At 39.3% G+C, this 26,562-nt stretch overlaps 1 protein-coding gene and 1 long non-coding RNA gene across 3 annotated transcripts in view; one reads left to right on the top strand and one right to left on the bottom strand.

The window, feature by feature from the left end:
* The first annotated feature begins 6 nt into the window (after positions 1 to 6).
* LOC108446288 overlaps positions 7 to 26,562 on the top strand; it is a 48,407-nt gene continuing 21,851 nt past the window's right edge. For both annotated transcript variants that reach the window (XR_001861449.1, XR_001861458.1), the window contains exons 1-3: positions 7 to 184; positions 264 to 368; positions 26,187 to 26,335. This is a non-coding gene — a long non-coding RNA (uncharacterized LOC108446288). The remainder of the gene's footprint in view (positions 185 to 263; positions 369 to 26,186; positions 26,336 to 26,562) is intronic.
* Positions 3,032 to 26,562, bottom strand: part of PRSS12 (protease, serine 12) — a 32,650-nt gene continuing 9,119 nt past the window's right edge. Inside the window, exons 3-13 of the mRNA XM_017732518.1 lie at positions 26,183 to 26,361; positions 24,488 to 24,638; positions 21,635 to 21,813; positions 21,291 to 21,432; positions 20,140 to 20,345; positions 17,064 to 17,205; positions 13,247 to 13,452; positions 12,478 to 12,556; positions 10,396 to 10,518; positions 7,227 to 7,507; positions 3,032 to 5,626 (exon numbers count right to left, since the gene is read on the bottom strand). Coding sequence (XP_017588007.1) covers positions 5,319 to 5,626; positions 7,227 to 7,507; positions 10,396 to 10,518; positions 12,478 to 12,556; positions 13,247 to 13,452; positions 17,064 to 17,205; positions 20,140 to 20,345; positions 21,291 to 21,432; positions 21,635 to 21,813; positions 24,488 to 24,638; positions 26,183 to 26,361 — 1,996 coding nt within the window. The 3' untranslated portion in view covers positions 3,032 to 5,318. The remainder of the gene's footprint in view (positions 5,627 to 7,226; positions 7,508 to 10,395; positions 10,519 to 12,477; positions 12,557 to 13,246; positions 13,453 to 17,063; positions 17,206 to 20,139; positions 20,346 to 21,290; positions 21,433 to 21,634; positions 21,814 to 24,487; positions 24,639 to 26,182; positions 26,362 to 26,562) is intronic.

The following is a 26,562-nucleotide window of genomic DNA, read 5'->3' as shown; positions in this document are numbered from 1 at the left end:
TGGGAGCTGCCGCCTGTGGCTGACTCCCTTCCTAGGCATGGAAGAGCAGGGCCTTGCTAATTGGCAAAACTTTTACCCTCTTGTGGGTATGAGTCGTTGACTGTGGCAAGTAACAAACCGAGTCTGCCATGGGGTTAGCCGTCTCCCCCTTTTTTGGGTGTCTTTTCGTTGATCGGTTTTTCAGGTGTCTCCCTTATTTCCCCCCCGTAATAAGCTATTACAGCCCAGTTTTTAAACTTTTTTTTTTATTATTGTTTCTTTAGTTCCACAGGAGCGCAGAAGCTGAAAGTATGGAGATGTACTTCTTGAAGATACTCTTTCCAAAACCCATGTGACTGGCTGTGTGTTACCTAATAAGATCTTCAGAGGTGAGATTTGGGGCAGGAATAATGCAGATTCGATAATTTATGTTTAGCGATTACTGTGACTTGTCCTGTGAAATCAAAGTACCGACTTGGTGTTTCATTTTAATGCATATTTCATTGTTATGTGTTCTCGGGACAGAAGAGTATAAACAAGCGTATTAGTGTGACTAGGAGGAGCTGAGCTTGGATGTAGAGGCATTAGAAAACATAATGCAGTATTCCTAGCATAAAAAGCACGTTGCCAGTAGTTTGCATGCCAAACTAGAAGCATCTGAATGCACAGATTTCCCAGGGTTATCCTGTGCAAGGGGAATGTCTTTTTCGATAAGCATGTGAGTACCAAGAGAAATCTGCAGCTGCAGGACCGAGGGAGATGGGAAGTTGATACCAACAGCTTTGTTTCAGAGCAGTTTTACAACCCCTAGGAGAGCATCCTGCTGTTCAGTGATGATTGCTGTCTTATTTGCGTCTCCAGTAGCAATATTAAACTGCCTCAAACTTGTTTTTACAGGGGAAAAACCCTCTTGAGTTATGATGACAGAAGAAGATGGGGCTAAATTCCACATGTGAATTCTAGGAGTAGCTGTGACTAAATCTGTTAATTTTTGCTTAGGGTAGGGTGGATGTGTTTAATCGTCTGGAATTGATGCCTTTTGGGAGCAGTAATATTTCTGGTTGTCAAGTAGAGCTAGCAAAAGCTAATTTTAGGCTAGGTCTTAAGCTTGATTTTTCAACAAAGTTAAAATTTTTGAGCTTTAATGAGAGCTGCTACAGTCCATCTGATCTTGATGATGAGGGGCTGAAACCCAGCTTACCATGCCTAAAATTAGGCTTGACTGCTTCTATACGGGCAAATACAGTTAGGATCTCGTTTTGTGCTGCTCCACTCTTTGGGCTGTCACTAAGCCTTAAGCTATTACAATAATGGTTTTGGTAGTTGAGTGGCTGTGCTGCACCTTCAGGGATGGCTCCTCTGCTCTCGAAGTGTGTTCAAAAGGCTGTTGCAAGGAGTGTGCCTGTGCTGCAGAAGCTGCAGGTAAGTTTTTGAAGTCTGGAAAATGAATGTGGAAACTACAGCCGTAATTTTGGTGTCTGTGTGAATGTAAAGCATTTGAATGTATGAATCAGTCAATAAAGAGACACGACCTTGGCTGCACGTGTGACTTCTTTCTTGAAAGACTGCTGGTAACTAAAACTAGACCTGCACATGTTTGTCAGAATTACTTACACATGCCAAATCTGCTTGTTTTGGGGACACACCTTTTGGGCCTTAAGTGTGGCAGAATCTGTGGTGTCAGGTGGCCGATGTATTGTGTGGGAACGACTCCAGAAGTGGTATGGCTTGAATCAGAGGTAAGTGCTGCAGGGCAGAAACAGTGACTTACAATAGAGCCGATTTCTCAGTTGCTGTTGCTGAGGCATCCATATTTAAGAAAATTGATGGAGATCCAGTAGACGGTGAATCATTGTATACTCAGACAAGATACTTTACTTAAAAGTAAATGTGCTGTCTTAGTGAATACTAGCCATGCTGGCACAATCTCTTCCGGAATATCTTTCAGATAATAACATTGCAAATAGTTGAAAACAGAAACATTAAGGGGAAAGGGAGGCTTTGAAAGGACTGGGAAACAAAATCTGTGAAGCCAGAACTGAGATGATCAGCACGTGGTGTTACTGCTGCCAAGTGTTTATCAGCTGAGGTCAGGATTCCTGCTTGAAGTGAATGGAGCAGATCTATGGGGCTCTAATTACAGCAGGGATTAGATCTGAGGGAATTACTTCTGGTAGTTGTGTTTGGTGGGGAGATTAGGGAACTGTCATAGGAAACTTCAAATTTTTTTCTAAGCATATACATTTTCTGCCCTAGCGGAAGTACAGTTGAATTGAATGTGTGTTCTTGTGTGGTGCAGTAATGAGTGACAGCACACCTGTTTAATTGGTGGTGTGTGATTACTCTCTCCTCTTAAACAGCCCTATCATGTGGCATTCTTAATGCTCAAGATTCCGAGGTGGTAGCTGCCAAGCCTGATAGCCAACAATGTGGAGTGTGTACTGTGAGTTTCGTTTTCTCCAAGAAGATTGGACTTGTATTGTAACCTCAGCGCTTCTAGAAAATAACACATCTGTTCTACAAGGGCAGTTACTTGCTTATCTTACATGGACAAATGCCAGGCAGACTGGTCCTTGTACTTTAGGAAGTTGTTCATGGTTGAGTAAGATAAACATTAAGGAGTCTTTGTGTGTCAGTTGCAGTGATGTTTCTTTATATTCTCTGGAAAGTGAACGAAAACTTGGGAAGTTTAGGAGGGCTGCGTGTACCTGTACATCTTCATGGTGCTGCAGAACCTGGAGAGATGACACATCTCTTCAGGATGGTCATCCCAAGTGTTTTCATGGTTTGTGCCACCACTAGCACAGTTGTTAAACAGGTTTAAAAGTGTAGGATAAACTTAGGACAACGTAACTGGTTTGAGTTAAAGCACTGGGAATTCTGTCATTCAGGGACAAACTTCCCTCTGAGAAAATAGCCCTAAGTTTATATGCTTTGAAGAAGAGGCTTTCAAGAGCCCCCATTCTCAGGTAATACAGCTCATGTGAGGTTTACCCATCTGATGTTCTGCAGCAGTGCTTGTACATCCACAGCATTGATTAACGTACAGAAGTTGTAGTCAGTGTGGCAGTTTTTATTGTATACGTGTATACCATCAGGCTCACTGAACAAAAAGGAGAATGGCAGGAGATGCAGACAGTTTCATTTTATGTTGAAAACTGAAAAGGCATGCTCAGCATGGAAACAGTAGTGCAACATTTTAAAATCTAACAAAGCATTCTATTAAAAGAGCAAAACTAACAAAGTATTGTACTAAATCTAAACGTTTACTACACTTAGTATGCTGCCTTAATTCCCCGCCTCCCCCCCCAAGTATTCTATTTTTGTGGTGCAACTATTTAAAAGATTATTATTTTGTCTGTATACAATGCATATATTGCACTATGTAGCCTACTTCACCACAAGTCTCTGGGTCTTTTACAGCAAAGCTCGGATGTTACAAGCAAATACATTTTGACAGACTGAGTTCCCCTGTAATTAAGGGCTATATAGAAGTAAAAATGTAATGGTTTCAAAGTTCACTAGCACAGTGTTTAGCATTGGTCTAACAGTAGGTGGTCACAGTACTGTGGTTTTTGATGTTTTTGAGTATTTCACACTATTTCACATAGTGTGGAATTACAGAGAACTAAAATATATTGAAGCACCTCATGTACTAGTTTAGCACCAGTTACAATTAGTCCTGACCCTTGAAAACGTAAATTTGAGGTCAGAGAGATTAAGGGCCAAATGTTCAATCACATGGGCTTCTGCAATATCATTGCCACTTCATATGCAAGTGAGTTGTCTAGGATATTTGTTATAACACCAGAGAGACACACAACCATACAGAAATTAATGATTGCCCACTTACGGCATGAATGCAAGCATCCCGCTTTTTCACAAAACACCACACAACACAGTCATAGCCAGTTTGATGAATAGGAAAGAGGGAAACAGTCACTGGTAGTCACAGTTCACACAGTCACTATGTGGTGACACTTATCTGCCACACTTGTCACACTGGAGTGTTTCATGGCCCACAGCTTTCCGTTCAGTTTTTATGAGCATGGTTGTTAGTGTGGTATGTAGAGCACACTTGGAGATGCTCAGCATGGCCTTTGACAGGGGCTGTAGAGGTAGTGCTGAGCCAGTTCCCAGGTGATTTACAGACTGATAACTTCAGCGATGCACTAAGGTGGTGATTACCTCCTGTGTTCTAGGTTCAGTGTGGTGGCCCTTTCTAGAAGGACAGTAAATTGGTTATCAGTGCATTTTTATAATAAGTTGTTTGGGATTTCATACCATGGAGAACATATTTGGAAAAGGAACTAAATGGAATCAAGATGTCAGTGCTTTAGAAATTACTGAAAACTAAGCTTTCCTGTGAGATCAGTCTGAACCAGTGTTGCAACTAAGCAGGAGAGAGTTGTCTAAATATTATTTTGTAGGAAACATAGTTTAAGACTTTATCGACCTTTTGAGACAAGTTTTGGCTCAACAACTCCACTGTATGTATAACTTTCTCTGGTAGGATTCACAGAGGTTCTTTGCACTACTTGAGGAAAGCCCAGCAGTGAGAGGATTGGGATGTTTGTTAGTCTGACACTGTACTGACAGCTAGTGGTAAATAGGAAAAGTGAATCCTCTCCAAAATGCTGTATGTACTCAAAATTATGAATTTCAGAAATACGACAAACGTTACTTATGTAGAGGAGAGAAAAGAAGTGGTTGCTTTTGCAGCTGTGCAGGATGTTTGTGGGGGAACTGTCAGTGTACTGCCTGTTTTACTTGGGAATGTACTTTATGCACACTAACCTGTGAGCACATTTAGCAGACTACCTGGGGATCTGATTATTGACCAATGTTTTCCTTCCTGCATATATTCAGAATTACTTAGCAAGAATCAGTCTACTAATTGTCTCATTAGCTACTGAAACATGAGTCAGCTTTAGGGGACTGAGTGTAAAATCATAGTACTAATAGATTAAATAAACTAGACTGGAGATTAATTGAGATCGGTAATTAACTGTGGAGCAGCTTGGAGCATACATAGTTTGGAGCTGCAGTCTTGTGGGCAGTGAGTCTCAGCGAAGTGTCCTGCTATCCTGCTCCAGTATTTAACTCTACCTATCACTTTTCCCCTTAGATACATGGTAACTTGTTCATGCAATATTTACACTTCTGGAACACGGAGGACAGTAATCCCTCACTGGAATGATTGTGTGTATACAGCTTGGATTTAATAAAAACACACGAATCAGGAAAATGTCTGTTTCCACCCACTGTGGGCCCCAGCTGTGCACTGCTTGTGCTTTTCAAGTTGTCCTGCCTCAAAGTTTGGTTTTCATTACGGACATTCATAGTTTGGTCACACTTTTAATCCAGGGTACGAAAGATGATACTTTTGTGTAGACACCTGGGGAATCTTTGACCCCACAGCCGTAGCCCCAGGAGGTCACACCGTACACAACCCAGCTTTCCCCAGGGCGTTCACACATCAGTGGTCCACCACTGTCTCCTTGACAGCTGTCAACACGCTTCTGTTCCTGCATGTTTCCAGCACAGAGCATTCTTCCTGTGAATCTCCTTTTGTAGCGCTCTTCGCACATCCTCTTGGGAAGTAAGGGGATGGCAGCCTGTTGTAATGTTCTTGAATAAGCCCGTCCTAGAAAGGAAATCCAAATTATTGTCTCATTACAATGGTTGGTCTTGGAAACGTACATGTGATTTAATCAAATTTTTGTTCTCAGGCCTTCATACTGCTTTGTCATTACGTAACATTACTGGAAGCAACACTACTGAAAAAATCCGTGCATTAAATATAATACTAAAATACTATAGGTACTGTAAATGTAAAAGATAGATGCTTTAAAAAAAGTAGCTTTTCTGCATGTGTTCTCCACATCTTTCCAAAGCTGGAGTTCGGTTTATTCTGAGCAATTTGTGTCTTCTACGGAAGAATACTTTAATACCTCTATGCGGAAGCAATGTTTGGGAGTCTTGAGCAATTGAGAGTGAAGCAGTAGAAATACTTCATTTCTATGTCACCAGTTCAAATCTAGTGTAGCTCAGCTTGACAGGTGCTGCATCTTCTGGTGGCATCCAAGTAGAGCATCCAAATGGATCTTTCTACTTTTTTTCCTTGCTTGCACCTCTTTCCGTTGGAAGCATGGAAAATGAAAGCCAGTGTTGGTCTGGCCTTTTTTTAAGTAAAATCTTACCACTTTGAAGCAATTATAATTCATATAGTAAGTGTGAAATGTCAGCTGAGGTACTGCAATGATGTAATTTCTTACCATAAATTGAAGCCAATTACTGCAGTGGTTAATGTTTCCTTAAATAGATGTCCTAAGTTAGCAGTATTTCAGTGAATTATGTAAAAAGGCTTGCCAGAGCTAGGCAATGAATTAACAACTGATTTTAGCAAAAACCCCACCCTACATGTCTCTCTCGTTTATTGTTGTACAGTGACCCCAACACCTGTGCACACAGATTAGTGCATGTAAAGAGGAGGAACGGACCTTGTCTCCTTGCCAGATTGAGTGAGTCACTGGAACAAAGGCTCAAGTGTGATTGCTGCCTTGCACTGTATTCAGCACCACGAAAACATAAAAGTAAAACATGATTTTTAATTTGTGAAACATTTGGAGGACAAAGATCTTTGAACAGGAAGAATCTTGTACTGACCGGAAAAAGCGAATAGAAGCCTGGAATGCAGATTGCATTGAGGCTTTAGTAAATTTTGGCAAGATTTTCTATTATTTAAATCAAAGCTGGTTGAAAAAGTCAGTGGTAACAAGGAACACTAAAATGTTATTTTAAATTCTATTATGTGTATATTTCCCATTCATTTTTCTATTGTAGTAATTTAAATAACCTTTCTAAAATTAAAATATTCATGGTCCTTACCTTTGAAACCTTAAATGTGTTAGAGCTGTTAGTTATGTACTGAGGCAGGGGGTGATAAGCTGCTCTGCAGGGTGTGCCTGGCAACAAATAAGCTTTTTATTCCTGCTTGTCAGTCTTAATGAGGCCATTTTAGTGACAGGGTCTGTGATTTAGAGTTACATGGTTAATCACTGCTTTCCAAACACAAACTATATTCAGTAAACAAAATGTTGTCATTCCTTGGATCAGGAGAGAAAATATTCCCCCATGTAAAAAGAGTAAAATGCTTTCATTTTGAGCATTTTCTTATTTATTAATTTGAGGGGTTTTTTAAAGCAGCCTCAGATAACTAGATTGGTGCACAGAAATTATTTTACCTGTGTCCCCCCATCCAGTGATGAAACAGTTGGGAGCAGTTTTCTGTGGTCGCTCCCTCCTCAGTGGCAAGCAGGCAGGTAAGACGTGGGTGCTGAACCTTGCACACTGTTCCTCGGGCCCCTGCAGCCTCAGCAAGGCAATGTCATAGTCGCTGCTGTCAGGCCTGTACTCCTTGTGCATCACAATCTCCTGGACTCCGATTTCCTCCTCGTACTCCTCCGGCACCAGGGTGTGATAGTCTCCAACCCGCGCCACGTAGTTGCGAGTGTTGTTGCCATACCTGAGATGGAGGTGAAAACAAATAGGGCTGGCTCAGGCTCACATCCTGAGCATGCAAACAGAGTTCATCAGTTTCTTTATTGTACACTTAACTAATGTTACCAAAAGATTTTTTTAAAGAGCCAAAATGCTTTATCAAATGTTTACACTGACACTTCAGTGTGTCCTAAAGAATGTAAAAACCTTCTCCCGAGGTTTCAGGTTGTGCTATGTTCCTTTTTGTATATTTTCACAGGCAAGTTTCTTATGGCCGTCTGCCATGACTGGCACTTAGTTGAGATGTACAAGGTGTGCGTTATAAATTTATTTAGTAAGGGTAACACAAACTGCCAGTAATTGCAATGACAGTCTGAGTACTGACATCATTGCAGTGCTCAAGTAATTACTAGAACGAAAACAGTGTTCAAGCCTGCTTTGTAGGTTGGTTGAGAAATTCTAGAGGCTTAGGTAACTTAATAAAAACCTCTTACATCAACTGAAGTTATAGCAAGGACAACAAAGTGTATGTGCATCACAAGCACCTATTGTCAAACTGACAGGAGGCCTGCACGTCTTAGGCTTGTTTTGCATCTGATATAATCCCAATTTCTTTCACATCATGGACTAAGTGGTAAATACTTTAGAGATCATTACTGTGGCTGAAATAACAATTTTCTGTGCATGCCTTTGAAGATTTTTGTATCACAGGACACACAGCCCTTCCTGGGCAAAATGCAAAACAAGAGAATACTGTTGGGTACATATATTTATTTTAAAATCTGGCTAAGCTAACAGAAATACTTTTCCTTTTATTTCTCCCTTTTCCCTAATAGCCTTCAACAAGAAATTTCTAATATGCTTGCAGAAAATACCCCACAGTGTCCCATCACCTTTTAACCTATGCCTGTTCTTTTTATACCATCCAGCAATGTTCTGGTCTCTAAAGCTTGCTGAATGTTACCATTTTCAGCACAATATACAGCTGTACCACTGAATATTTCTGCTAGTTGTAGGCTGCATTCCTGGTTGCCTGTAAAGCTTTCTTGGTCTAATTCTGCAGATCTCCTTCAGGTCTTCCATGAGCAAAATTGCACTTCTAGGCTTTAAGGAGAGCGAGCTGCAGGCTGTGATCAAACATCTGTTCATCTCAAGATGACCTTCTGTATGGGATAAATGAAGGGGTTTTTCCTATGCCTCATATTTCTAAGTATCCAAAGTTTTTTTTTATTTTATAGACCTTCCAATTTCCCTATAGCTGTCGGAATAACTCAGGACAAAACTTCCTAATAAGATGGGTGGGTTATAAAACAAAAAATAGCTTCAAACATTTTATCTTAAATTATGTATCTGCAAAAGTATAGGAATGAGTAATTCCACTGTAGTACTGGTAAACAATTCCAATCATCATGCATAAAATTGTGCTTAATTTTTATCCCTAGTACAGATGAGCCGACTTTGGTTACTTACGCAGTGTTCCAATTTCCAGGATATGAGAAATGGTATACTGGCCTTTCTCTTGCCCATCTGCGGAAAATATCTGAAGAAGGCACTTGATCTATAGATAGCTCTTGGAAACCTATCCCTTAAAATCACTCTGAGATCATTTGGAAGTTCAGCCCAGACTGTCCAAAGCCAGCTTAGAGCTAAATGCACCTTTCCCTCATTTACAGTGAAAAGTAGTGCATCCAGAGCACTACATGTTGGAGCTACATGCTTAGGTCTAATTGCAGTTTAAATGTAACTTCTGGGACAAAACAATACTTTGGCCACTGAGACCCTGGATCACAGTTTCAGGGTAGCCTATAACAGCCCCTCATGTGGCTGCACCAATCTGGAAGTACCACAGGGTACTTTGCTCCAGCCGTGCTGCTGCTGTGTCATGTGGGTGCTCAGCAGAGTATCCAAAATGGCCACTCCTTGGCACCACATTCCGTTTTCAAGCCTGTAATCAAAGGCTTTCTCAAGACCTCAGGCAGCATCCTTGGTAATCACTACAGAGATGATGAACAGGGGAATAGGAAGCCATTGTCTATGAATTTTGATGAAAGCAACTGAAGTGCTTCCATAGTTCTGCAGAAACACCTGGGACATCAGTTGAAATAGCAGGAAATTTCACTGAGTTTGACTTTCAGCTTGAAATACTACCAAGGGAAGTCCTTTGTGATTTCAGGAAACCTGAAAAGATAGGCATCTGATGCTGAGCAAAGGTAACACTCTGCATTTGAGTAAAACTGTACCTGACTCTTCATTTTAGTTACTAGTGTGCAAAAGGAAAGGCTCAAAGTCAAAATTTCAAACATTTGCAGCCCACTTGAGCAAATTCTAGCAAATACCCTCAAAACTGTACTGCTCTTCTACGCTTTTTTCCCAGTCCGTTCCATTGACATAATCACCGTTGAAAGCTTAAAATACTAGATTAGCTTCCTTATTGTGCAAGTTGATATTTTTATACTTCAGTAACCTCATCAGCAGTGAAGTCCTACATTTAGTCACTGCTGTGATACACTTAAAAATGTCTACCACTGCCAAGATCTGTTGTTACCAAAATTAATCCAAAGTATTACAGTCCCTGTGTTTGGTGTCTGCTCAGTTGTCTTCACTATAACCTGAAAGCCATAAGTTGCATTTTTGTTGGAACGGAAGGTTAAAATGTCTGAAATGTTGTCTATATTTTTTCATGAAAATGCTGAAGTTGTGAATATAAATCACATGAACAATAACACCCAAATAATTTCAATGCATTAGGGTGTTTTGTTTCTTTGAGGGAAAGGAGGTTGAGTGGTAGGGTTTTTTAAAACCAAAGGCCAACTTTTGGAACAGTTTTCCATGGGCTTGAACCAGAATGGTTTTGCCTATGCCCAGAACAACAAAACAGTTTGAAACATGGTGCACTACTGAAGAGAGACCCACCTTTTGAAGCAGTGTGCAGCAGTGAGGACCCAGCAGCTGCTGATGAGAGTAGCACCACACAGGAGTCTCCCGTCACCATGAGAGGATTTCAGCCGCAGTGCCACCTGCCAGGGCCAGCCACCCCTGCAGTGGAGTGACACATGGTGTTCAGGGTACAGCAGCGGGGAACTCAGGTAGCTGCTCAGTTACCTGGAATGTGCATCCTGTTGGCTTTCTCTGACTGACACAGCTTACAAAATGTGCTGTTCATTAACGGTGGTGAATACCTTTATATTCCTGCAGCATTCAGAATTCCATTTAACAATGGTCCAGATTACTTTACAGAGAGTTTGGGCATCCAGCACTCTGAGTGCTTCCTCCCACAGTCAGCTATTTGAATTTTCCCTTCTCAGATTGCATTCATTGGGCCAAAAATACATTCTGTGGGTTCCTCGCCAAATACCGTCCAAGTCAGCAAACCAGAAATTTCCTGTCAACTGGAGAGGGGAAAGGGGAATTTCTTGAAAAGCTGAACCCAGCATCCATCCCTGTCTTCATGAAAAAGGAAGCTGGCAAACCAAAAGGTATAAAGCAACTGAAGAAGTCTCAAGTATAGATGAGCAGCTTTTGTCAACCTGTGATTATTTGTTTTTTATAGTAGATCTGGCCATATTTGCATACCTGTGAATACAGGAATGGATTCTTTTTTGCTGGTTTAATAGATTAGGAATCAGAGAAGGGAGAGGAAGAGAGATGCACCTGTAAGTAACAGCAGCATCTAAGAGTAAGCAACAGATAGTCTATAGTCTAGAGTGTTTTCTGAGTACTGTCAACTTGAATGGATGTGCTCGACAACAAGAGCTGCCAGGGATCATCTATCTAGTCCAGCATCTCAGAGTTATGAGTGCCAAGCGTTTTAAAGTGAGGTGGAGAAATTCACTTCCCGTAAATATTAAAACAATTTAGGCACTTTTCAGTTTTGGAAGATAGGATTTAATACGTTTTTCTAAAATGAGGTAATTCAAACAGCTTTGGATTTGCTGGTACATACCTAAGTATCCAGTTTTTTTCAAACTTCCTCAAGTTCTTTGTCTTAATGACTTCTTGTGACATTGAGTCCTTTTCTGATGTGTATGTGTGCTCCCTTTCTTGATTTTGAAGCCCTTCTGCGTGCACTATTGGATTTTTCTCCCCTTTTTGCTTCATCTAACATCTCGGTACTGATTTATGATGAGACCAGCTTCCTTGTTCCAGCTGAATTGTGCAATACATTATTTGTCACCACTGTGTTTCAGCAAGTGTCCTTAGAACACATATTCTGAGACAAGAATTCTCAGTCTCTTCCTGTGCAGTGCATTATCTGTTATCTCATTTGCCTCTTTACTGAGGTAAGTCATCCTACTTTACTTTATCTGGCTGTGTTTAAATATTTTTCTGGGCTCCCTCTTGTTACTGTTCTTTGAAGCTCCCCCACTTGGGCTGTGCCTTCTTTGAAATGGACTGATTGGTGCCGTGCATGTACTTTCAAATAGGTTGCACATGACATGTAATGGTACTGTTAGTGTAGTTTTACAATGCCTTTTGTAAGACTCTGTGAATATGTGTTTTTTGTGTTTAGTCACAACTGTTAAGAAAGTAAAGTCAGTGCCTCCTGGTTTTTTAGCTGTGTCATCATCAAGGCTTATTTTGTGAAGGAAAATAAGGCCTTAGGCAGTGAATCATACCCAGGCCTTTTTTTTGGTGCAGGTGGCATTTAAAGCCTCGTACTACATTCATAGCTCTATAGCTCACATCCTGATATAAAGATATCCTTTGATAAAAGTAAAATAGCTATTTTGTAACTTAGAAATTTAACTCATTCAAGGACTAAACCCATAAGCATCTACAGATTTTCAACTAATACTGCAAGTATTTATCCATTAATACTTTTTAATTTCCTACCAAATTTGCTTTGGGTATATTTCTACTCCTACATCATGACAAGTCAAACGAAAAACAAACAACAAGCCTACAATAAAATTGTAAATTAGGGAAACCACTTAGGGCAAATACATGTCTTAAAAGCTTTATATTCAAAACTATTTGTCTTTAGCAATTATTTACCGTAAAGAATTTTTCCCGCCAATTATTCGCTTTTGGCGACGGTGGAGTAACCTCAGTCCACAAACAGAAGCAAGGGAATCTAAACCAGAAAGGGAGATGGAGAGCATTAAACTCATCATGCAAAGTAGCCAATATTCAATGAGAGTTAACTTAAAAAAAATCTAAAGGTTGAAGTTATTCTGTCTTTTGTGGTAGTTTTTAACAAGCCAATTTTGATTGGGGAAAATAGGCTTAGAAATCCTTTATAGCTGAAATCTTTTGACTGGGGAAAATACACTGAATTCTTTCAAGACTTAGAAATCCTTTGTAGCTGAGTTCTTTTGACTGTGATCAGAGTCATTTATGCGTTTGTTTCTCACTTGTAGGATTTTATAGGGCTCTTCCATATTCCCTGTAAATGGAAGCAGACCTTGACCAACCACACAGGTCTCAGTCCTTATCTGAGGATAACCTATACCTTGAAAAGCTGAAAGGAGCTGTTTAGGTTTTTGCATTTTCATGTCCCTTCAGCAACTTAATGAATATGGCTGCTGTAAACCATGGCAGACAAATACCCTGTATTGACTGAGTAGTCTTGGTGATTCCTTTGTGCAGCTGCACAGAATAAGCCAACACAGTGTAAGCAGAGGAGATTCCCACCCCTTTTGTTCTGTAATTGCTTTTGATAAAACTGTTTCCTCCGTGAGGTGGGATTGTTAAGTCTGTCTCTTTCTACCATGACAGCTGCCCATCTGGACCTGTTGGTCTGCCCCTCACAACAGCGCCTCACCTTTATTGCTGTTCCCAGGGACTTTCTTGCTTAGGTGGTCACAGATGACCCCTGCATCCTCGCTGTGCCGGCAGTTGTGCGTCCCGATGTCCTGCTTAATGCAGTCTGCCAAGGATCTCTCGTTGCCTGTACACTTCACATTATCCACGTGGATCGGCCCTTTGCCCTCACCGAAATAGGCCATTGTCCTTGCTCTAGCTGGACCTCTGCAAACAGAGCATATTTTTTTACTATTATTAAACATTTGGAGGCATTATGCTACATTTTACTCAAATATTTCCAAGTGAGCAGTGATAGACATTCCAAACTCTGTCACTGTTTCATTTGATAACAACCACTTTCTCATCACCTCTCTTATTCTGGTATGTTGAAAAAATAAAACTGCAACAAAATTGCTACAGTTCATTAATGTTTAAAAACTGCTTTTGTGTATCTGGTTAGAAGGCAGTGTTCAAAGTATTTTATGTTGTATCAGCACTACATTTTGCCATAAAACAAAATATGTGAAAGCTGCTTTTTCATAATCTCTTTAATCCTTGTATAAAGTCAGCATCTGTGAATGCCAAAAATAATTTGTTCAGGTCTGATTCCCTCAGAAAGATGGGCCAGTTAAATACAGTATACTTGTGGTGCAGTAGGAGCTGTGATGTACAGACCTATTAGTTGTTAGTAGTTATTAAAATATTTTGTTATCATGTAATTTTTTAAAAGGCACCCCATATTTGAGCTCTAAAAATGTCATGTGACTGGAGACCAGTTTAGTGTCTGCACCCCGCTGTTCTTGGGATGAACCCAGTACTTGGTGCTCGTGTAGCATTTAAGCATCTCACTTGGCAACTCTTCTGATAGATTATTACTGTTAATTACTTAGGATAATCTTCTTAATTTATAAATAATTGTTTTGTTGTATACGGTTTAAGGGTCAGAAAGAATTATGAGTGAGAGACCACCCAACTGGCTATACAGAGAAGTGGGGCAGGAAGCCACAGACACCTCCAGGTGTGCCTGAACTACAAGTTTACCTATTGGTTAAGAGCAATTTACTGCCATTTTACTGGGATAAGGATATATGGAATTCCAGATAACTAAAGTATAGCTTTCCATTTTAAAGGATATTTTATAATTGTATACTGTAAAGTACTGCTTCTGTGTGTACAGAATGTAACTGCAGGTGCGATGAAATGTCAGAATAGAGAAAGAGAATTTGACTATGAAAATGTATAAGGCAAGAAAGTATTTCCCTCCCTTTACAGCTCTTTTTGTACCTCTTTGATACCTGCAGTGTAGGGGAAGGTAGGTGAGAATGGCATGAAGAGCTTACATCCCTTCCAGAGCTGGGTTTGGTCTCTTGGGGGGGAATCCTGATTTGTCAAACCATTTTCAAAGCTCCGTCAGAGTAGAAGTGTGGCTGGTTCAAACTGAATCAGCTCTCAGTTGCCACATGCATATAATTGAAACATGAAAGTAACATATACGAGGTTCCTCCCTTTTGAAACTTGCACATGGATAGCTTTGCCTGTGTGGATTTTTTTACTGTGTACTAAAGGGTAGGTGGGCAGGATTTCCAAGTAGGAAACATTGGTTAGAATGCATGAATTGTAAAAAGCCAGGAAAGAGAAGCTCATAAAAAACTAGACAAGAGATGATACCACAGGGTCAACTGTCCTTACATGTTTTCAATTTCCATGGTTAGGAGGTATTTGCCAGATAATCTAAAGCCTTAACTGCCTTTGGAACCGGTATAGGACAATCTCTGCCTCATGAGTTTACTATGATTTGACTTGTCAGTCCCAAGTAATGTGACTCTTCTTGCTCCAAATGTTTTTCTTTTGTGAGGGGTACTCTGATTACAGATAACCACAAAAAAAGAAGTCAAACTCTCTGATACCAGTGGGCAGCTCATGTGTTCATGTCTGCTGATACAATACGGTGACACAGTACAGGCATTCATTGTAAATTCTTACTTGGTTTTGGTATCATCTCTATGTCAAATAACAAAGTTTCTGCTTTAGGGCATTGTTCTAAAGTTCCTCAGGATATTGAAAACTGCTTTGTTGTGAATCACCTCAGTATTCTTATCCTTCCCCAGAGAAGTATTTATTGCAGTTTAGTACAGAATTGTCTCTGCAGAATCTTATCAGTTACTTAATAAGGGCACTACCTCATTCTTCGTACCTTTATATGAAAGCAATCTATCTCTTACTGTGCATCAGTAATCTCTCAGTTTGCTGATAGTAGGAATGAAAGGTGCTCAGACCCAACCAACCAACCGCACCACAGAAAACCCAAACCAACCCCCACTGAAGAGCATCTGTCAGGAAACAAATGTAAAAATCATGGTGTTCTTGAGCAAGGAGTGCAGCTTAATAGAGAAAATTATTTCATATAACTGGGAGATCGCTGAAGGTACAAATGTTACGTCCACGTGTTTGTTACATGCTTAAATGTGATCTTACAACTGGCTTTAATCCACCCCTAACAAACACGTCCCTTAATTCCTGCTTTCCAAGACAGCTATTTATGCACTTAATGACCGTCAGAGAAACAACCTTTTTGCTCAGATCTGTCCCTAGAGAGAGAAGTGGCTTCAGGTCTCTTCCTCTCACTTCTCTCACTTCTCTCACACAAAGGGCCATGCACAATATCATGCTGAGCTTTTCAGGTGCAGGTATTATCATTATTCATGATATTGTTAACGAGGAAATCCAGTGGATTAGGATAGATGGACGCCAATCCTAGAATTTGCAAGTTAGGTAACTTTTAAGAGTGGTATCTTGTAAGTCAAGTTTTGCAGTTTTGAAGCCATAGTCTGGTACTACTTTTAAATAGGCTTTTACTAAATTAATACCAGGCAGCTTTTAAAAGGCGTATATTGTGTGTTCAGACATAATCTGATGATATTTGGTTGGACAAACTTCACATTGTTAGATACAACAAACAGTTACTATGATTTGTATTTCTTCAGCTCAAACTTCTGTATAGATACACTTGAAGAAGACATTCACTAATTTCCTGTTGTATTTCACTAGTGTTCTGGATATTTTTCAAGTCTTATTAGTACTGCTATTGGTATATCTGCCCTATAGTTGTATTTTTGCTGCTCTTGGGTATCCAGAAAAAAAAATGCTGGTGAGCGATGTAAACCTGATTAAGTGATTTCTTTCAAAAGTGACACATATGTTGCAGTGGTTTTAATTAGAGGGTGGGTTTGTTCTGTCAGGTCTATTCCTGTAATAAATGAAGCTTATTCAAATGATTGTCATGCAGGCTGGAGCCATAATCCCTTGTGTAACAGTTTCATCAGATCTTCGAGCTACATCAAATCTCGCCAGATCAGTAAATGAAGGAAAAAACTCCATTAAACTAGGAATTCAGTAGCTGGTGTGCCTGCATCTGAATCTGCAGTCATCATATCCACACCTCGTGACAGTGGACACTCTGTTTTTGAAATAAATATGACAACTAAAATTTTGTATTTAATTAATAGATTAATACTTTGCAATGTTTAATTTCTAATGAAAAATATTTAATACCTAGCATTAACTTGCATTTCTGTTGCCAGACGGACTGTGACACACTTGAGTACTAACATTCCCATTCCCAGTTATGCTACTTAATGAATATTCCTTTTGAAGATATAGCCTTACTACTTTTCATACTAATAGTAGGAATACACTTTTCTAAAAGAATGCCAAACTGACAAGTTTTAAAAGACATATATTATCTTATTAGACATGTTTGTGGTATTTGGTTGCAGAAACTTAAGATTTTTAGATACAGAAAACAACTTGAGAAACAGCTTAATGAGTTTTCTTACTTGTAGCCAAGCTGTCGGCAGACTACAGCTGCATCCTTATCAGACCATCCGTCATCACAAATTGTGCCCCACTGGCCATTGATAAAAATCTCCACACGTCCTTCTTTCTTATTCTCGCCATCCATCAGCCTGATGGGAGGACCTGGGAAAAAATTACTGCTGTCAGCTCACAGCAACAGAAGCAAGAACTGGTACTTTAAGTTATTTTCATTATATTCAATACAACTGATATTTATGTTCAACAAGCCTAATATCAGTGGTTAAAGTAGTCATATTTTTCCTGGCTGGCAAAAGGAAGCAGTTTGTACAAATTACAAGACAAACACTAAATACTACTGTACTTTACTCTTCAGAGTTCAGCTGGTTCTTTCATTGCACACAAATATGTGACATAGCTCAGAAATTGGCCACAATTCTCCATGAAAAGGTAGAAAACACTTAAGATACCTTTGATGCGATACCCATACAGGCTGGACAGGTTTTCCTTACAGAAACTTTATCGGTGAATTTAACTATATCTCAGTCCATAAACCCATTCTCAAACTGGTTGCTGCTGCTCCTCCTAACCATTGTCTCAGCAAAAAAAGTGCAGCATTGTGTTGAACTCAACTATTCCCGATCACTATGCACATTGTTCTGCAGCCTGATATTCTAGACTAATGTCTGATTGGTTTTTTAGCAATTTAAATTGATTGTTTATTCAGACATGTTCATAATATGAAATCTCACTTATGTGGATTAGTCAGACCTAGTTGATTGTGGCTTCTGCAGTACTTAGCCTGTAGTTAAATTTTGAGTCCATTAGGCACAGTACATACTTAATTCTCACTTACTCTAAAATTCCTCTATAGCCTGCAAGCAATGCAAATACCCTTAAAACAGTTATGAATTCCTCTGTGGCCTCTTTAGAATGTTTAAGGGAGAATCACCTTCTAAATCTTTTTGTATGGCATTCTTTATAATCTTTAATATACTCATGAGAGTTGCCTTTTAGAATAATGGAGAAGAATCTTCCTCATTCTTCTAACCTGTTCCAAATCTTTTCTAAATATGTTAGGATGAAGAATTACTTAAATGCATTCTTAAACAAAGCAGTATGTTGAGATATTTTCATTTGATATTTTAATTCAGTTTAGTTTAGAGTATGAATAACTTTTGTACACCAAATAGGAATCTGGTCAATGCTAGTTAAATCTGGCCTAAGTCATTAAATGAATCGGGAAATATTTGAAGACAAAATCCAAGTCTCTTTGCTTCTGATGTAATTTAAAGCTGTTGTTTCTGTTGGAGTTCATACTGTCTGGACAGTTACATGAATTAACTTCACCAGCTTTCTGTTTAGCTATGCTGTCATGATCTTACTGAACAAGTGTTGTCATTGTAGTGTATTCTGTCTTCTTTTTAGTGTTCCGTAATATCTGTGTTTCCTTAAGTCATATCATCTACTAATTTCTCATCTTTTTCCACTGAATTTATCCTTACGGGAAAAAAAAAGCTTTTTCAAATGCTGGGAAGTAAATGGTAACAACAGTCTTTGTCCACTTTCCAATCAGAAATCTTCTAGGAAATATCAGATAACTTGTCTTATTTTCTTGTTGAACTGGTGTGTTCTGGAAGAATACAACTTAGGTGAGAATTATACTTCTATTAACCAGATAGAGGCATGGAATTATATATATATATATTTACAAGCACAAAATTAATATAGCATTCCAGTAGTGGGGATGTGAGAATGTTACCATATGGATGTATTTAACTGAACCAGACTCCGTCAGCAGAGATTATATTTTATAGGAATTTGAGCAAAGCAGCACAGATGGTTTGCATCTGTAAAGACAGAAGTTGTGGTTTGAATTCCTGTTATTTTTGGTTTCAGAAAATTCTTTCTACCAAATAGGATTTGATACATGTGCTGCAACATAAAACATTCATTGGATGGTGAGAGGGCTATATAGAAAAGGCCTATAAAGAGGAAAAGACTCGAAAAGTACATGGGAAAGGGCTGAATGTTGTTATAACAAGTATCAACATGGTGCAGTAAATCCATGTTGTAGTTTGTGGGATAAACCTTCAGTCTGTGATTTCCAGGAAAACAGGCGTATAATACTAATTTCAAATTCAGCTGAAATATTCTTGGGTATGTCAAATGGCATTGGCAGCAATTTTCTAAAAGGCTACGTACTGACAAGCTACACACTGCGTACAGCAAATTGTAAAAATGAAACTTCTTCAGAATTGCTGTGTAACCCATTGTTCCCCTGTAGTTTCTACTGTGCGTATCTCATAGCCAGAATTATTGTTTAATTATCTACATGTGGAGTTAGGAATTTTTGGAATTTGTTTATATTTGGTTCTACAATTTCACTGTGTAATTGGTATTTTACCATCATTTCTTATCAGTCTTTTTTCTCTTCATTTTCAAACAAGTTTGTAGGCTTTTGACATTGGAACTGATTCTTTTATCGGTGTGTGTAGTATCATTCTGTCCCGGTCAGCAAGTGGGGCCCATTCACCCAGACACAATATAAACAATAGGCAGTAGTAACACAGAAATAATTCCATGCTTCTCACCCTTCCTTCTTGCTATCTCTGAACTTCCCATCTTCTCCATATCCCTTGTTTTGGACTGTCTGAATGCAAAGCCATAGGAGGATGTACTATTGATTTATATTCCTCAGTGCTCAGGTATGTCTCCAGCATTTGACACCATGACAGCATTTGACACCTCAACTTGGAGGCTGAGAAGTGCTGAGTAAACTTGGGTAGACCATCAGGAAGTGCGGAATAGGTCTAAAATCTGGTGGAGACTGAGAGAACAGTATCTCTGGAATGTGACTTTGTTACCTTGCAAATCTGGTTGAACTTTAATGTTCTGGATGCTTACATTCCTCTAAACAAAACTTGATTACTTCCTTTGATCTTCGGGAGAAAAGTAAGGTTTTTTCCCTTCCTGTTTTTTCCTTGCACCCATGTGACAAATACGAGGATTTTGAGAATCCTTAAGTACCCTGTACTTTGGTTGGATCTGTATCCACAGCAATACTCATACTGTGACTTTAGCAAAGAGCTTCCTTACCAAGTGAGAGCTTGTGGCTGTCATTTTCTGGGTGGCAGATGAGTCTGACATCCTCCTGATGGTTGCAGTCATGCTTTCCCCACTCCCTCCGGGAGCACTGCAGAAGGTTTGTCTCCTTCCCGGAGCAGATCACATCATCCAACCAGATGGGCCCTGAGCTTCCTTCTAAGTAGCTCTCTTTTTCCATACCTGTGCTTTTCCCATACCTGCACAACACAGAGGTATGTTTTGGACCACAGTGATCAGAGGACACGTGATGCTTCAGCATTAGAAAGGAAAGTGGTTATTCCTGAGGAAATAAAGGTTTCTCAAGTATTCTCAGTAAGCTGATTCAGTTAGCATTAAATTCAATGAGAGCACCATATGCTGCCTCTTCAGTCATGTTTTTTTTTTTTTTAAGGAATTACTGTTCCATTAATACAAACGTAAGAATGTAATACCTTTGATTGAGGCTGCTCTTCAACCAAGCATATGGCTGGCTCAATGACTGAGGCTTTAAGTATGTTCTTAGTATTATATATACATTTAAATGTCACAGTCTGGAGAAAATGAGACAAAATCCTGATTTGAATGTCAGCTGTTACAGTTTGAAGGCAAGACAACAGTCACCTACTGAGAGTGCACCTTTGTAGCCACAGTCAGTAGGAAAAGTAGGGAAGAGTGAACGCATGAAACTAACAGGATTTTTCTAAAATATGCTTTTCAATACGTAACTGTTCCAGGGCCAGGCTGTGGGATTTTCTGAGGTAGTGTAGAAGGATTTAGACCTTGGAAATGTCTGTCATTAATAATGACTGTACAACAAGCAAAGATTTAGAAGAATCGAACTTTTATAGGCAAAATAGAAATTAAAATCAGTTTTTCTCTATAGCACATGCATTTATCTCAGCAAAAAAGAGAATTGGAAGGAACTCGGTGAATAAAGGCTGTTAAATCACATTTGTTGAAGGTTTTTCTACCTAAAGGAAGGCCTAAATACCCCTGTGAGACTGAGGGAAGCTGGCTTTAATGGATTTTAACTTGGTAGTTTCTATGAAGCATTCAGCTAATATTAAAAAAACAGACTTTTAAATTAGGTTCCATGTAGGGTTCATGTAACTTTGTCATCATGGTCAAGTCACAGTCAGATATCCAATATCAAGTAATCTTACTTAAATCCCAGCTGCTGACAAGCCACCTGCGTGTTCAGCTCCGTCCAGCCATCGTCACAGACTGTGCCCCACTGCCCCGTGTGATAGACCTCCAGGCGGCCCTCGTGGATGCCCTTCCCACTGGTGAGCCTCAGTGCACCATCTGTGCCGGTGACAAGGGAGAACAAAAGCAGGGATCAGCGTTTCTTAGATCTAATTATTGTTCTAAAGCAAAATCAAGAACGTTGCATTTACTGCATGCCGTCTGGGTTTTGCGCCTCTGCAAACTTTAAAAGTCCTCTTTCCAGAGCGGTGAACTCTGCTTTTGTCCCGTTTTCCTGTGTGATGATTGATGACTGAAGTACCTGTGAGAGGTGTGCAGGAAACACCAGCATCTTCTTTGTGGCCACAGTTGTGTTCCCGCCAGGAGCTTTTTGGGCACTGTTCTATCGAGAGTTCATTTCCCGTGCACCGCACTTCATCCAGCAGCACGGGGCCAGAGCCTTCTCCGAAGTAAGCCTGGCTCCACGCCTTGGCAACACCCCTGTGGAAATGCGAGGAACACCCAGTCAGGATCTAGCGAGCTGAAGATTTTCCTTTTATGTGTCTTTTGACTTTTAAGCATAACTTTCCTAGGAGAGATTATAAATGTACAGCTTGGGTATGAGGATTCTAATTTTAATATTCACTTAATGTCTATATGTAGTAAAAATAATCCAATATATAGTTCTACAGTAACTTTCACCTGCTGTCCTCAAAGCACATTAATCAAATCTCAAATACCCACATGAAGCAGATAAAAGTGATTGCTCCCCATTTAGTGATGTAAAAACCACAGCAAAGAGATCTTAAGTGACTTGACAATGTCATATTGCCAGTGGGCAACAGAAAAAGAACATGAAGCTAGCCTTGTACGGGTATGTTCTCTGTCAGCAGAAAGGATTTTGAGCACAAAAAACTACATCGATTGAAAACACTCCGTTGTTTTAGAATTACAGAAATTATGCACTGTTTAATCCTTTACCATCTATCAGAATTTTTCCAATTCTACTTAAAATACCATTTCTTTCATATATAAATGTTTGCCATGGTTTGGTTTCTTTCCACTCAATAGTTTATCTGTTCATATATTCACTCTAGTTTGAAATGGCAAGATTGAAAATTTTGACTACTAATTTACCTATCTAAAACATTAGTTGAATTAACTAAAAAAGCATCTTCTTTTCCCAGTGTATCTGATAAAAATGCTGGCAGAAATGTATAGAAAATGTTAAGGAAAAAAACCTTATTCATTAAGCAGCTGGCTGAAATCAAAGAGATAATGATGGACTACTCTGAATGCTGAAAACAATTTATACCATACTCCAGTACAAGTCTCTGGAGTTGCACTAAGGCAGAGACAACACATCCCATCATTATAACCAGGGGAATTTGTGTCAAGCAAAAATTATTTAGGAAAACAAATAATAAAAGAAGTTACCATTATTTTCCACCTATTAATGGCAGATTCATATTCTGGAGTTTTACAGGAATGCTACAGAAAAGTTGAAAGGGTGTGGGAAGCTACTTACTGAGAAGCTTTACTTTTACAGTTTGTGGCATGTTTCCAGATGGATTAACAGTATGCAAATTTAGGTTATTTTTAGTACTTCAGAACTGGTCTACTGCCACTGTTGGTAAGATTTCACTTCATATTAATTAGCATGTTTGTTGTAACATCTTGCTTACTTGAGAAATCCTGTAAATCTCCAGACATATTTCAAAAAGATTTAGCAGCTTTAGCACCATCTTAATACAATTTATTTACTCAGAAAAATGAATCCAATTAGAAGCATCACAGAACTGCAGTTTGTGATGATTAAATAAAAGTAATAAAAAGTTTTAGTGTCATCAGTAAGGAGGCAGGCTAAGAGCATTACACTTGTCATTAGAATACAGAAATGCAAAGCAGAGTTTAGTAACTCCCCAAACCTACAAATAGCAGCCCAATTCAAAACCAGGAAAAGCTGGCAAGAAGACAGACGTTCCATTAGGTATTCCCAATTGAAAATGTGCAGGAATATAGGAATACAACATAAAATAAGCTGGGGAAAAATAAAAATGGGATGTCAGAGAAGTGTGTTGGTTCCCATGTTGGCTCAGCAGGTGATCTACAGGCTTTTTAACCACTCCACGGTTCTCATCCTTCTGAGCTAATTTGGGTGGCATGGGCAGCCCAAGGCCTCAGTTACAAAACAGGTACACTCTGGGGACTAATGCCACAGAACTTGCTGCCTTCAATACCACTTCTTTTAATTTATCATGGTCCCAGGAAGATTGAACAGTTCCAGTCTCCTCTGCATTTACCTGCTTATTTCTCATCCAGTCTGTCTCGGACATCATCCCCTTCTCCTGCATGGGATACAACCTAGCATCTTCTCTGCTTCTTGCTCCTAGTTCCTTCCCTCTTCAACCCCTCTGGCCTTCCATCCCAACTGTCCTCATCTCCATCCTCTCTGATCCAGCAGTTCTCTTAGTCTCCCACTTCTGCAGCATCTTTCCACAAATACTGAATACTTATCTTCTGTGTGATATCAAAATCACCCCGTCTGTTAAGAAAGTGAAGGGAAGCAAGAAAATCCTGTTCTGCTGCTGGATTTCAGACCATGCTTACTTCAGACAGAATCACTGACAAGCTTAACTATCAAAGCTACAAACAGAACTCTACCTCAGTAAATGCAAACAGACAATCTTCAGAGACTCATGATTTAAACAAATCTAGAGAGATTCTCACAGGCATGCCAGAAAACATATCCTTCCTGACAAAGCAGAGCTCTTGTGCCAAAGCAAGGAGGCTGTCAGGCTCTGCAGTAAAATGGATCATAAGGATTTGAACAGTCAAAGCAAATTCCATTTCTTTACCTACAGGTTTTGATTGAAACTTTACAGAAGTTGTAGTGAGTTTTCACTACAAAGTCAATATTTAATCTGAGACATTCTTTATCTGTCCAGACAAACAGACAAAATTGGCCCTATCATATGATACTGAAAACTGGTTCCAGGGAATTGAAAGTAATGTCACTGTACCTGAACCTCTATAAATAAACTTAGTTACTGCTCTGAAGTATCAATACGATTTTAAAGGAGCATTTTTTTTACAATTATGCTTCTCCTAGCTTCAGCTGTGTGCCTGATAACTCCTGCTTTGCTGCTGGAATAACGAACGTAGAAAAACAAACCCAAGGCCAAGCTGCCGACAGACAACTTCAGCATCTGCATCGTCCCACTGGTCATCACAGACTGTGCCCCACTGGCCACCATGGTAGACTTCCACTCTTCCTTCGTGGGCATTGCTCCCACCAGCCAGACGGATCGGAGTGAAGACAGGGGCTGTGAGCAAACCACAGGATATAGAACAGATCATTCACTTCCTAAAATATAATTCTGATAGTAAAGAAAGAGCAAGATGGCTTAATGGTTTCTCTGACATCACTCAAGAACCACATTTTATTTTTTCTAGTTAGATGGAAAACCTGAAGGTAAACTTAGAAATGAGTTCCCTTATGCTCCACTCTCACTAGCTGAAAAACCTTACACATACAAGTGACCACACTGATCTTGAATTACCTAAGTGTCAGAGCATTCACAGACACTTAGTGCCGTAAGGCCAAATACTAAATCAGTCAGCAGAGCTACATTTCTACCAATAAGAGCGAAGTTGGGTAAAATCTGACGTAAGAGGCAAAAATTATATCATAGACACAGAAACAGAAATTCATCCTCCTGTTTTCTCATTCCGTTAGAAAATCCAGTCAGAGCAGTGAAATCTCACTTGAACTGAATTGTGCAAGTATTGTTCCCTTCGGGCTTCTAGTCTTTTAAAATCAGTATCTCTCTTCTGGTGCACCAAGAAACTGTCTTGAAAGCATCACTGCTGAATAAATCTATAATAATGGAAACAGTTTAAAGCCATATAAAACCCCATAATTTCTCTAATGTGAACAAAGTTATTTTAAAGTTTCACCATATCTAACATCTGAGTGATTCAAATTTGAGCAATTTTTGTGTAACTTTCCAACCAATTAATGCTACTATTTAATCTAATTCTTGGTTATAAAAAAATCCCAAAACAATACTGAGGGCATTTTTCCAATTTCATATTAGTGTTTCACTGATATCAAATATGGGGGGAGGGGTGGTGTAAATATTTTTAAGGGCTAGTTGCAATAGAACCTGAAAATGTGAAAGCATTTATAGTTTTCAGTTTCTTTAGGCAAAACTCTCTTGCTTTGGTTCTCCCTTCCCTCTACTCATTCTTACACCAAAATGTTCTTTTAAAAACCATTTGTCAAAATCCTGCTCATTAATAATAGATATTTAGGAAAAAAAAGCACCTGCCTTCTTTGGATAGAAACATAAGTAGGAGAAGAAAGGCAGCACAGAACTGGCTTCAGCCACACGTTTTGGTTTCAGCTGAAGAGATTGGCATTGCCAGCTCCCCAGCACTGCCAACCCAGCCCTCCTTGAGGCAGCACTATCTTAAATCTGATGGCATGCCTGCTCATTTAGTTAACATGTTGATTAAAATAATATCAAATATCTTAAAAATATGAATACTTGCTTTCCTAATAATATAATTTTGACATTAAAAAAAAAAGTGGGGAAACAATCCTTATTTTACAGCCAGAGATTCTTGATACTTTTTCTCACAACCTACACCTGAAAGAAACAATTTGTTTGTTGATTATGGAAAGGTAAAAAGTTGTTAAGCTAGGTGCTGCTTGAGGAATTTGAAGCAGTTAATGATGCAATGACTCAATCTGTATAATCTGTTCCAAGAAATCTTAACATTTTTTCTAATTTAATAATGAATAATTTTTGCTACTTCTACTTAAATAAAATAAGGACTTAAGAAAAATATATGGTTTTTTTACCCAGGGAGGAGCTACATGTGACAGCAGCTGCCATTTTTTGAGGACATGTCCCATCCTGCCCGGTGTCTTTTTCACATAACAGTATATTTTCTTCATCACCACGACAACGCACTTCACTCCAGAAAACAGGAATAAGGCCTAGTCCAGAAAAGGGTATGTGTTTTGCTGTACCTTTTTCCCTGTAAGAATAATCAGGAGAGGGCATCAGAGTGGGAGGAAGGGAAGTGGGAACATTTTCTCATATATAAATTTTGGAGTAGAAAAGAAAGGGCTTTCTTCAGTAGTGTAAATCCATCACATTTTCATACAGTTCAGCATTGTCTTCTGCACAAAGAAAAGTAACAGATGTGACCCAGTTCTCACCCTTTTGTTGTGGGATA

The sequence above is a fragment of the Corvus brachyrhynchos genome, unplaced genomic scaffold (genome assembly GCF_000691975.1).
Source record: "Corvus brachyrhynchos isolate BGI_N302 unplaced genomic scaffold, ASM69197v1 scaffold20, whole genome shotgun sequence".
NCBI lineage: Eukaryota > Metazoa > Chordata > Aves > Passeriformes > Corvidae > Corvus > Corvus brachyrhynchos.
This window is presented reverse-complemented; position numbering and strand designations above follow the sequence as displayed.